The sequence below is a fragment of the Cryptomeria japonica genome, chromosome 10 (assembly GCF_030272615.1).
Source record: "Cryptomeria japonica chromosome 10, Sugi_1.0, whole genome shotgun sequence".
NCBI lineage: Eukaryota > Viridiplantae > Streptophyta > Pinopsida > Cupressales > Cupressaceae > Cryptomeria > Cryptomeria japonica.
The window spans coordinates 635,579,664-635,591,116 of record NC_081414.1 but is presented as its reverse complement, the minus strand read 5'-3'; the positions used below and the strand labels follow the sequence as shown (position 1 = coordinate 635,591,116).

The following is an 11,453-nucleotide window of genomic DNA, read 5'->3' as shown; positions in this document are numbered from 1 at the left end:
AGGCGTTGGTTGAGGCAATATTGCCGAGTCTTTCTTTTATTGCTCCTGTCTTAGAAAATGCCGGAAGGAAAAGGTTTGGAATGGACTATAACTACACCAAGGAGGAGATAGACATGCAGATTAGAAGGCATTTTATTATTGAAGAATATTATCTTCTTCCCGCGGTTAAGAGCGTGATAGGGTCTGATTTTGTCTCTATGGGGCATAAGCACGATGGTGAACAGCAGGAGAGGTTTTTCACCATAATATCCTAGGTGACAGCTCTCATTGACAAAGCCATAAGGATGGTAAATAAGTTGATGAAGGAAGATGTTAAAAGGAAGGTAATCATATCAATTACAAAAATCAAAAATCAATGCCAACCCGTAGAAAGGTTTTATTGTTGATGCTTTTGATAAGGCTATAGGAAAAAATATTTCTTTGTTACGGGATGGGTTAGCTAACTTTGATACCATTTCATTTGCTAGTTATGTATGTATATATAAGCCTATTCTCTCTCTCTCTATTTATCTCCTTATTGCAAACATAACATGAGCCTATTAGTAATGGAGCTTGACTATCATCATGATTAGGTTCTGATTTAGTCATGTTTGGATCCATATAAGTCGATACATCGGTGACTTGAAGCTATCACTTCTTCATTAAGATGTTTATTGCACAAACATCATTTTCTAATTGACCTTATCAATTGATCGCATGCTTTACACAAAAGTATGCAAAAAATAGACCATATTTTTCTCTAATTGACCTCCACACCTCTTCAACATACACATTCACACCAAAATATGAAATTCCTAGTAATATCCATAGTTCACACTTTAAAGCAAAGGTCCCACAGCAAAGGTCCCACCACTGAAACCCCAATAGATAATCGTTTACAAGTCAAATAAGGTGTTGAAACATTTATTCTGCTGACTATTGACTTGCAATGTCCCACTTGGTGTTTGCGGCCATTCAAACACAATTCTGATTGGGTCAAAAAGATGGGCTTCTTCCAGGAAGGAAAGATTTCAAAACGTGCAATCTCCATTGTACGAGTGACAAAGTATAGTCATTGAAATATTGGAAACACGGCAGTAATCACGTTCACACCTTGTAGAATTCGAGTTAAAATAATGAGTCTGATTAAATTACAAGGCAAGGAAACAGCGAAGCAATTGCATGACAGAATATTATAAAGTTTTATGGCCGTCGGTCAACCTTGACTGCTACGCACAATGACAAAACTTCAAACGTAATCCATTACAATACATTTCGTGCACGTGCTGTGGCGTTTCCTTGTAATAACCTCATCACCACTACATAAAGCAGAGCTTGTGGCTGATTTGGAGTCAGCAATTTGTGAATTGAAAAAATGGGCCGATCTCCCTGTTGTGATAAAATGGGTCTTAAGAAAGGTCCCTGGTCTGCTCAAGAGGATCAAATTCTCGTTGAATTCATACGAAAAAATGGCCATGGAAATTGGCGTGCGCTTCCTAAACAAGCAGGTTCCAATTCTATTAACTTTTTCAAGGCATGATTTCATTCACCGTTTCTGTATTTCATAGAAACTGATAATCTCCTTTTTTTCATTTGCGGCAGGGCTTTTGAGATGCGGTAAGAGCTGTCGTCTGCGATGGGTTAATTACCTTAGACCAGATGTTAAACGAGGAAAGTTTAGTACAGAGGAGGAGGAAACTGTTATTAGGCTTCACCAGCTTCTGGGCAACAGGTATTGTGATTATCCTGTGTTGTTTTCACCATTTCCCTCAGGCCTTTGAACTTTTTCATTAATGAATTCTGATATGATGCAGATGGTCCACTATTGCCTCGCACCTGCCTGGAAGAACAGACAACGAGATAAAAAACGTGTGGAATACCCACTTGAAAAAACGTCTTCTGCAAGGGGGAATTGATCCTGCAACAAGTTTAAATTCATCCATGGAGGGGGACAGTTCGATTTCAGCTTCAGTTGATTCTGCCGCCACATTCTGTAACTTGCCCGATTCACAAAATGCTTCAAATCATATCTTTTCGCGTATGAGTAGCATAGGCAGTGAGAGTAGCACTGTGGATTCGGCCTCAACATTAGATTGGCTTCAGTCCAATGGTGTAAATTCTTTTGATGATAGCAAGTTTAAGGAATTACTTATAGATGAGACATTTGTCTTGGGAAATCAGATTTTTGAAGATGAGGAAAGTTGGTTGCCTAGGGAGAGCCAATTTGCAACTTCAACGAGCACATCTGAAGTAATTTACGAGAACAGCTTAGACCTGAAATCTCAGTATTTCACTTCTACATGTCTAGAAGATGATCTCTTGACTAGCATGGATTCCGAAAATGCAAATCTCCATCCATTCTGGAATATGGAGTTGGAGATTAATGATGAGGATTATTGGTTAAACGTTTTGAGGCAAGCTGGGTCATCACCCGTTTTGTAGCACGTTGCTCTCAACTTTCTCATATTGTGGAATGAATCGAGAGTTTATTTGTCTAAATCCTCATGGTTTTTGTCAAGGCGCCCAAATGCAAACTAGGGTATTTTGCAGCACACGAACTAGGGGTTTATGGAGAGATTTTGTAGGATTCATCGAACACGCCATGAATCAAATCTGTATATATTATATGAAATTCCTCTCGAAATCTTATGATAAATTGATTGGTTTAATGATCATGATTAGATTTAAGGGCTTCGGATTTGTGAGATGGTAATGAAATCAAGGAGGATGCAAGTATCTTCTGAGAAGTCCTCAGACTATTTTTTATTTGTGATCATGGGTTGTCAGATCATACAGAGCGTATAACACTTTGTACATTTAAAACTATATGCGCCTTAGCAAGAGTGCTGACAGAATATTTTAGTAATCTGTAAGAATAAAGGAAATTAAATCTTTCGTTAATCTTAAACTAAACTAATAAAATAGAATGGGTAAACATAGATGAGTTTAAATGATATATTATCAAATTTCAAGTTAGGAAATTATATATAAAAGAGGATTGAACTTAATTCTTAAAAAATCTTGCATGTATTTTCCAAGAAGTGTTGAAATGTATTGTTTTGACACAACAAAAAACTAAAAAGATATGTGACTTTCATCTACTTTTTATCTTGGATCTTAAATAGAGTTGTGTCCTATTTTGGGGCAAATTCATAGTTCTAAAATGCTTTAGCAAGTACATATGTGATCTTTTTAGTTGCACACTTTCACTTTTTAGTTCATAAGAATCCTGACTTCTTGTTTGTTGGCAAGGACTCATAACATTTAAAAATGTCTTAAAGAGATTCTCTAGTTGCTAGGGGACAAGTTTTACTAGGTCAACTCATAGGAGATACCAACGTTATGGTCATAATAGAGATCAACATATAACATGCAAATGTATGTATTGAACTTAATTATTAAAAAATGTTGCATGTATTTTTCAATAAGTGTTGAAATTTATTGTTTTGACAGGAAAAATAAAAAAATATGTGACTTGATTCTACCCTTTATCTTGGATCTTGCATAGAGTTGTGTCCTATTTTGGGGGCAAATTCATAACTCTAAATTGCTTTAGCAAGTACATATGTGATCTTGTTAGTTGCACAATTCCACTTCTTAGTTCACAAGAATCTTGGCTTCATGTTTGTTGACAAGGACTAATAATATTTAATAATGTCTTAAAGAGATTCTCTAATTGCTAGAGGACAAGTTTGGCTAGGTCAACTCATATGAGATACCAACTTTATCGTCATATTAGAGATTAATAGGACAATTTTTAATAGGTCAACTCATAAGAGATACCAACTTTATGGTCATATTAGAGATCAACAGACAACATGCAAGTATACAAATGTCTGTAATGATAATTTTGACGTAATGTTTTTCTATCACAAACTGAAGTCTTTGTATAATAAATGCTTCTTGAATGATCTAGGATGTTAAGTGATAAAAGGATTTCCTTAATGATAGTTGAATGCATATCAGATACCTTTAAATACAAGTACATTGACAAAAATCACACCTCTTATGTAATATGTTGGATTACGGAAGGAGGGTTAAAGCATATAAGATACTCTTGAGGTAAATAAAATATGAAAATGAAACATGCCTATAATCACATTATTTTAATCAACGAAAGGTTTGATCAAACCTACTTAGTGCACACATAGTTCCCACCCAATAGAAAAATGGATTTCCACAAACCACTTTCAACCTAAACTATTTTCTATAAAAGATGATGTTGGATAATTTTTTAACATTTCTACTTACAAAATAAATGAGAAGCATCCTTGCATACTAAGCTATTTGTATAATTTATGTTCTTGAAGGGAGAATTTGATCAAATTAGGAAAAATACACTTCCGAATTTGATTGACTTCTCCCTTAAATCAGATAACCTCTACCAAGTCTTTAGGTAGCAAGTTCGTCTCTCATTTATTTTTATAAGTACAATTGCTAAAATAATTGACCAACCCAAACTTTTCATCCATGTTCTTTCAATAATAATATATTATCAATTCAATTCAAGCCCCTTTGATTTAAGCCCATATGTAAAAATTTAATGTCAATTATTATGGGTAAAATAAATCTCTTCATAAATATCCTAGAGGATTTGCTATGTTTAAGTATGCTAACAAGACTTGCTCCTTTTCAAAAAGTGTAAAGCTTGGATGAATTTACAATACCTTGAGATTTTTATATCAAGTTTTCTTATTCTCTTTGTACTGGTGAATTGAATCATCTTGATATGAATATGCATAGTTCTTGCATTCTATTAGCATATAATTTTTTGAGATCTAGAATTATGACCAATGTAAATGTGTCATCCATGATTAGATTTTGTATCATCCATGACTAGATTTTCTGTGTTTCTTCCAAAGATTGTAACTATATATATTATAAAGTAATGTTAAAATTATTTTAATAGTATTTGGATTATATTTCCGTGTTACATTTTTATCTCTAAACAAATTTAAGATGAAATAAGTGCCTAACCATTTTATTTTTTCTATAATGCATTATTTTCATTCATCGTGTTCCTCTATAGGTATTTTGAGTGGATTTTTCAAGTGCTTATTTGAAACCCAATAAGGAAATAAATCCTGTAGATTTTTCATGCGTTCTAAAATCTCTTGAGTTCATAGTCTATTTTTCTCTCCTATCGGAGTTCTTAAGGTATTAATGGTTTTACCATAGTAAGGACATTAAATTAGTTAGCATGATATGATTTAGAGATCTGTGTAAAATTATTTGCTTGGAGGAGAGGAGGTATATTTTCCTTATTCACATACTTCAGTTGGGTTGAAGTTTTTTTCTATGAATTTTCTTCTAAACACTTTCCTTATATTACAGGGTTAGTTCAAGTGAAGAATTGCAATAATTTGGTGAACTTTTATATTATAGGGTTAGTTCAAGTGAAGAATTGCAATGATTTGGTGAATTTTTTCTTGTTATTTATAAATTTTCTTAATTTTTGACAAATATTTGTAAATTTTGTTGAATTTTTTTAAAAAAAAATAAAAATCTAGTGCTTAATTTCATACAATATTTTGATATTATGTGGATATTTAAGATTAATTTTCTCCATCACAGCGTAAAGATTTGTAAATCAATGAAATGTTCTATAATTTCATGGTAAAATTAAAAGGTATTTACAAAATTTATGTCATCTAGTGAATAGTTGCAGTTTACTGTTTCATTTGGTATCATTTTGTAGTGGCATTAAAATTCGCAATAGCTTAAATCACACGCGCTAAGGTTACTCTTTCTTCTAAGCTTAAAAGTGTTAAACACTCAAAGTTGACTAATATTTTTTAGGCTTAATATATTGTTTAATATGTTGTCACACTAAGAATACACTTCTAGGCTTAAAAGTGTTAAACACTAAAATTTGAATAACATTATCTAAGCTCAATATGTTGCTTAGTGTGTGGGGTTTAAGACTGGCCTGAAAATTCCACTATTTTGACATGAATTAGCATGTTCTATGCAAATTTGGCACGATTTCCATTATGTTTGTAGGAACCTTCAATTAATATTATCTTTCCAGTATTCGAGCATGAACTTCAGTAATCGATTTGCAAATATACTTGCAAATCTACCTGATATTTTGTAAATTGACTTTGTATTTTATGAGTCCATATAGATCGGTCGACATCCTTTTTCGGGTTTGAAATAAAGCTTTTGACCTACTAATTATCCTATGTTTGAGTCCACGTAGATCGGCTTGGCATCTTTTTTGGGTTTGAAATAAAGCTTTTCACCTGCTAATTATCCTATGTTTGAGTCCATCTAGATCGGCTTGGCATCCTTTTTGGGGTTTGAAATAAAGCTTTTGATTTGCTAATTATCCTATGTTTGAGTCCATCTAGATAGGCTTGGCATCCTTTTTTGGGTTTGAAATAAAGCTTTTGACTTGCTAATTATCCTATGTTTGAGTCCATCTAGATCGGCTTGGCATCTGTTTTGGGTTTAAAATAAAGCTTTTCACCTGCTAATTATTCTATGTCTGAGTCCATCTAGATCGGCTTGGCATCCTTTTTTGGGTTTGAAATAAAGCTTTTGATCTGCTAATTATCCTATGTTTGAATCCATCTAGATCGGCTTGGCATTTTTTTTGGGTTTGAAATAAAGCTTTGGACCTGCTAATTATCCTATGTTTGAGTCCATCTAGATCGGCTTTGGCATCTTGTTTGGGTTTGAAATAAAGCTTTTGACCTGCTAATTATGTTATGTTTGATGCTTCATACCCTCAAACATGAGTCCATTCTAGTGTTGAAGCTTGTCGGCTTGTGTGAGGGTAGCAAAATCATCTATTAATAATGAGCAGCCAACCACTTAAATTTTGCAACCAGTAGCTTAGTTTCAGCATGGGAGCCCTCTCCGTCAACATCCAAATCACCTCTATTCGAATGAAAACAATCTACGCAAAATTTTGCTCAATTCACCCTCTGCTTGGGATGCATTCATAGCAACGAGAGGCTTCAAAATGAGTGGGAAAAGCTGCAACAATTGAAGGTCATTTTTCATCAAGTTGTATGGCGAGAGATCGGGCAAATCAAACTCTTCACTACCCACATGAATTGCATTTTGCTAGGGTGCCGTTGTTTCTCCAATTCACCTTCCAAGTTGGATTTCCTTTGACCAGGAATATCCAGTTTGAATGGGTAGCAATTTTCTTTACAAACCTTAAATTCCATTTTGTATTGACCCATCTGCCGTTAAATTCAATGTTATAATTTTCTTAAGATATGCAATTTCCTTCAAATTGGCATTTAGCCATCTAGTTTAGGCTAGGAGGTCACATTCATTGTCAAAGTGGTATATATTGTTGATTACCATTTCCCTCACAAGATTTAAAAAAAAACACATTGATTTGTAATTTGAAAAATACATTAATTCAATACATGTATACATAGGCAACAATTAAAATTGGCACAAATTTCAAATCATAATTTAAAATTGCATGTTTCCTTTTTGAAAGTGGCCATTTTTTCATGCTTATTCCCTTGGATTCAATTTTTCATACTTTTTGAAATTGAATGTTTTCTATTTAAAATATCTTTAAGATATTCTCTAGTTGCTAGGGAACAAGTTTTACTAGGTCAACTCATAGGAGATACCAAATTTTTGGTCATATTAGAGATCAATAGACAACATGCAAGTATACAAATGTCTGTAATGATAATTTTGAAGTAAATTTTTGTCATTCACAAATTGAAGTCTTTCTATAATAAATGCTTCTTGAAGGATCTAGGATGTTAGTGATAAAAGGATTTCCTTGATGATAGTTGAATGTATATTGGATACCTTCAAATACAAGTACATTGATAAAAATCATACCTCTTGTGTACTATGTTGGCTTATGGAAGGAGGGTTAAAGCACATAAGATACTCTTGATGTAAATAAATTTTTCAAATGAACCATGCCTATAATCACATTATTTTAATCAACGAAAGGTTTGATCAAACCTAGTTAGTGCACACATAGTGCCATGTGGCACCTAGTAGAAAATTGGGTTCCGTCAAATCACTTTCAACCTAAACTCTTTTCTATACAAGATGAGGTTGGATAATTTTTTAACACTTCTACTTACAAAATAAATGAGAAGCATCCTTGCATATTAAGGAATTTGTAGAATTTGTGTTCTTGAAGGCAAAAGTTGATCAAATTAAGAAAAATACACTTCTGAATTTGATTGACTTCTCCCTTAGATCACACAACCTCTACCAAGTCTTTAGGATGCAAGTTAATATCTCTTTTTTTTTTTGGTAAATACAATTGTTAAAATAATGGACCTACCCAAAATTTTAATCCATGTTCTTTCATTAATAATATTATCAATTTAATTCAATCTCCTTTGATTGAAGCCCATATGTAGAAATTTCAGGCCAAGTATTATGGGTAAAATAAATCTCTTCATAAATATCCTAGAGGATATACTATGTTTAAGTATGCTAACAAGACTTGCTCGAGAAAAAATCATTCACTATTATATAACTTATTCAAAAAGTGTAAAGCTTGGATGAATTTACAATATCTTAAGATTTATATATCAGTTTTTCTTATTCTTTTTGTACTGGTGAATTGAATCATCTTGATATGAATATACATAGTTCTTGCATTCTCTTAGCATATAATTTTTTGAGATCTAGAATTATGACCAATGTAAATGTGTCATCCATGATTAGATTTTGTGTATTTCTTCCAAAGGTTGTAACTATATATATTATAAAAGTAGTGTTATTTTTTCTTTAATATTATTTAGATTATATCTCTATGTTTTGTTATGAGTCCTTTACATCTCTATCTCTACACAAATTTAAGATGAGAAAAGTGCCTACCCATCTTATTTTTTTCTGTAATAATCATCTATCTAAGGAAAACAAAATTGCCTCTATATCAGCTACTTGAAATATAATTTAAAAGAATAATAAATATTGCCTCTATGTCAACTATTTGAAATATAATTTAAAAGAAGTAATAAATAGCATTCTTCTCATGCATTGTGCCCCTCTATAAGTATTTGAGTGGATTTTTCAAATGCTTATTTAGGAAATAAATCTTGTAGGTTTTTCATGTGTTCTAAAATCTCTTGGGTTCATAGTCTCTTTTCCTCTCCTTTAGGAATTCTTGAGGTATTAATGGTTTTACCATAGTAAGGGCATGAAATTAGATAACATGATATGATTTAAATATTTGTGTAACATTATTTGCTGGGGGAGAGGAGCTATCTTTTCCTCATTCACACATCTGAGTTGGGTTGGAGTTAAATTTTCTCCACTATGTACAAGTTACTCTGACATTCAGCATAAAGATTTGTAAATCAATGAAGTGTTCTATAATTTCATGGTAAATTAAAAGATATTTACAAAATCCGTGTCATCTGGTGAATATTTTCACTTTACTGTTTCATTTGGTATGAACTTTGCATTGGCATGAAAATACCACTATTTTGGCATGAATTGGCATGTTCTATGCAAATTTGGCATGATCTTCACCTTCCATTAATATAATCTTTGCAATATTCTAGCATGAACTTTGGTAGTCGATCTGCAGATATACTTGTAAATCGACCTGATATTCTGTAAATTGACTTTGTATTTTATGAGTCCATCTAGATTGGCTTGATATCCTTTTTTTGGTTTGAAATAAAGCTTTTGACCTATGTTTGATGCTTCATACCTCCAAACTTGTGTCCTTTCTAGTGTTGAAGCTTGTTGGCTTGTGTGAGGGTAGCAAAATCATCTATTAATAATAAGCAAACAACCACTTAATTTGCAACCAGTAGCTTAGTTTCAGCATGGGAACCCTCTTCGCCACCTTCCAAATCACCTCTATTCGACATGAAAGCAATCTACGCAAAATTTTGCCCATTTCGTCCTCTGCTTGGGATGCATTCATAACAAGAGAGGCTTCAAAATGAGTGTGAAAAGCTGCAACAATTGAAGGTCATTTTTCATCAAGTTGTATGGTGAGAGATCGGGCAAATCAAGCTTTTCACTACCCACATGAATTGCATTTTGCTAGGGTACCTTTGTTTCTCCAATTCGCCTTCCAAGTTGGATTTCCTTTGACCAGGAATATCCAGTTTGAATGGGTAGCAATTTTCTTTACAAACCTTAAATTGCATTTGGTATTGACCCATTTGCCGTTCAATTCAATGTTATAATTTTCTTAAGATGTGCATTTTCCTTCAAACTTGCATTTAGCCATCAAGTTTAGGCTAAGAGGTCACATTCATCGTCAAAGTGGTATATATTGTTTATTCTCATTTCCCTCATTAAAAAATAAAAATAAAAACACATTGATTTGTAATTTGTAAAATTTGAAAAATGTATTAATTTTGTGTAGTTTAATACATGTATACATAGGCAACACCTAAAATTGGCACAAATTTCAAATCATAATATAAAATTGAATGCCTTTTTTTCGAAAGTGGTCAATTTTTCATGCTTATTCCGTTGGAGTGAATTCTACACTATTGTTATAAAGTGCCTTTTTTTAGTCTAACTTGACTTGTCTATGCACTACACTCATAAATTGCCAATTATAGGGGTGTCTCTAGTAGTAAATCAAGGGGGTGTTCTTTGAGTTGTGTGTTGTATGCTTCCACATCTATTTCTATTTTCTTCATTTTAAGACTAATTGACACAATATGGAAACTATGCATGTAATCATGAATTGAGATAAAGTTTCACTTTGGGTCCAGTCCATCATAACTAAACCACAATTTTATCCTTCTATCATCAATCTAACATTATAGAACTATTAAAGTCTTGGAAACAAGGGATATTTATTCAATGTCATGAGTGTGGTCTATTGCCTTATCTCCTTAGAATTATTCCTAGGATAGATAAAGAATATATCAGAAGAATAAATGGTCTAACAAACATAACAAAGTATATGGACTAATAGGTATTACAATTTATGAGGGGTATTTTAATCACATAGAGTGCATTGGGTACCCTTTCATTGCTTGGATCATCATCTAATAGTATTTTGGAGATCTTGAATATTCATCTAATCATGTTGTTCTCTTGGCTAATACTGAGACACCTACTACACCAACTTCTGGAGATACATCCTTAGGGAATGATCTATTTAAAGACACTGATCATCCACATACATTTGAATCTACAATTAAGGATATATTGTATCTCCTATAGTTAAGGAAAATTCTTCTAATGTTTCTACTTTCAAGTCGAGTGATGCTTCTTTGAGATATTCCACTGATTCAATGTAGCATGTGTATTTTAGTCTTTCAAAGATAACTACTTGGTTCAAGTACTTGACAAATATTGCTAATTTGGTTTGTGAGTCCAATTTTCTAGATGTGGGGAGCACTATTGAGTACATTCATCTCCTCTTTCATGACAACTTATATGGAGTTACATTTTATTCTTCACATTTTATGAGACATCTTTAGGCCCTCTTGTTCCTTCTCTAGATTATCATTCATTGCCATTTGGAATTGGTGTGGAGATATTTG

General features: G+C 32.8%; 1 protein-coding gene across 1 annotated transcript; it reads left to right on the top strand.

Moving 5' to 3' along the window:
• The first annotated feature begins 1,341 nt into the window (after positions 1 to 1,341).
• Positions 1,342 to 2,673, top strand: LOC131073407 (transcription factor MYB13). The gene is made up of 3 exons (XM_058009854.2): positions 1,342 to 1,487; positions 1,582 to 1,711; positions 1,794 to 2,673. Exons 1-3 carry the CDS (start codon positions 1,355 to 1,357, stop codon positions 2,419 to 2,421), a joined length of 891 nt encoding a protein of 296 aa, XP_057865837.1. The 5' UTR covers positions 1,342 to 1,354; the 3' UTR covers positions 2,422 to 2,673.
• The last annotated feature ends 8,780 nt before the right edge of the window (positions 2,674 to 11,453 follow it).

Bases quoted from the DNA above. Each gene is read 5' to 3' on its own strand.
- LOC131073407 (XM_058009854.2), top strand. From the start codon at position 1,355: ATGGGCCGATCTCCCTGTTGTGATAAAATGGGTCTTAAGAAAGGTCCC. The intron at 1,488-1,581 runs GTTCCAATTCTA...CATTTGCGGCAG, and splicing joins TGCGCTTCCTAAACAAGCAG to GGCTTTTGAGATGCGGTAAG. The intron at 1,712-1,793 runs GTATTGTGATTA...GATATGATGCAG, and splicing joins CACCAGCTTCTGGGCAACAG to ATGGTCCACTATTGCCTCGC.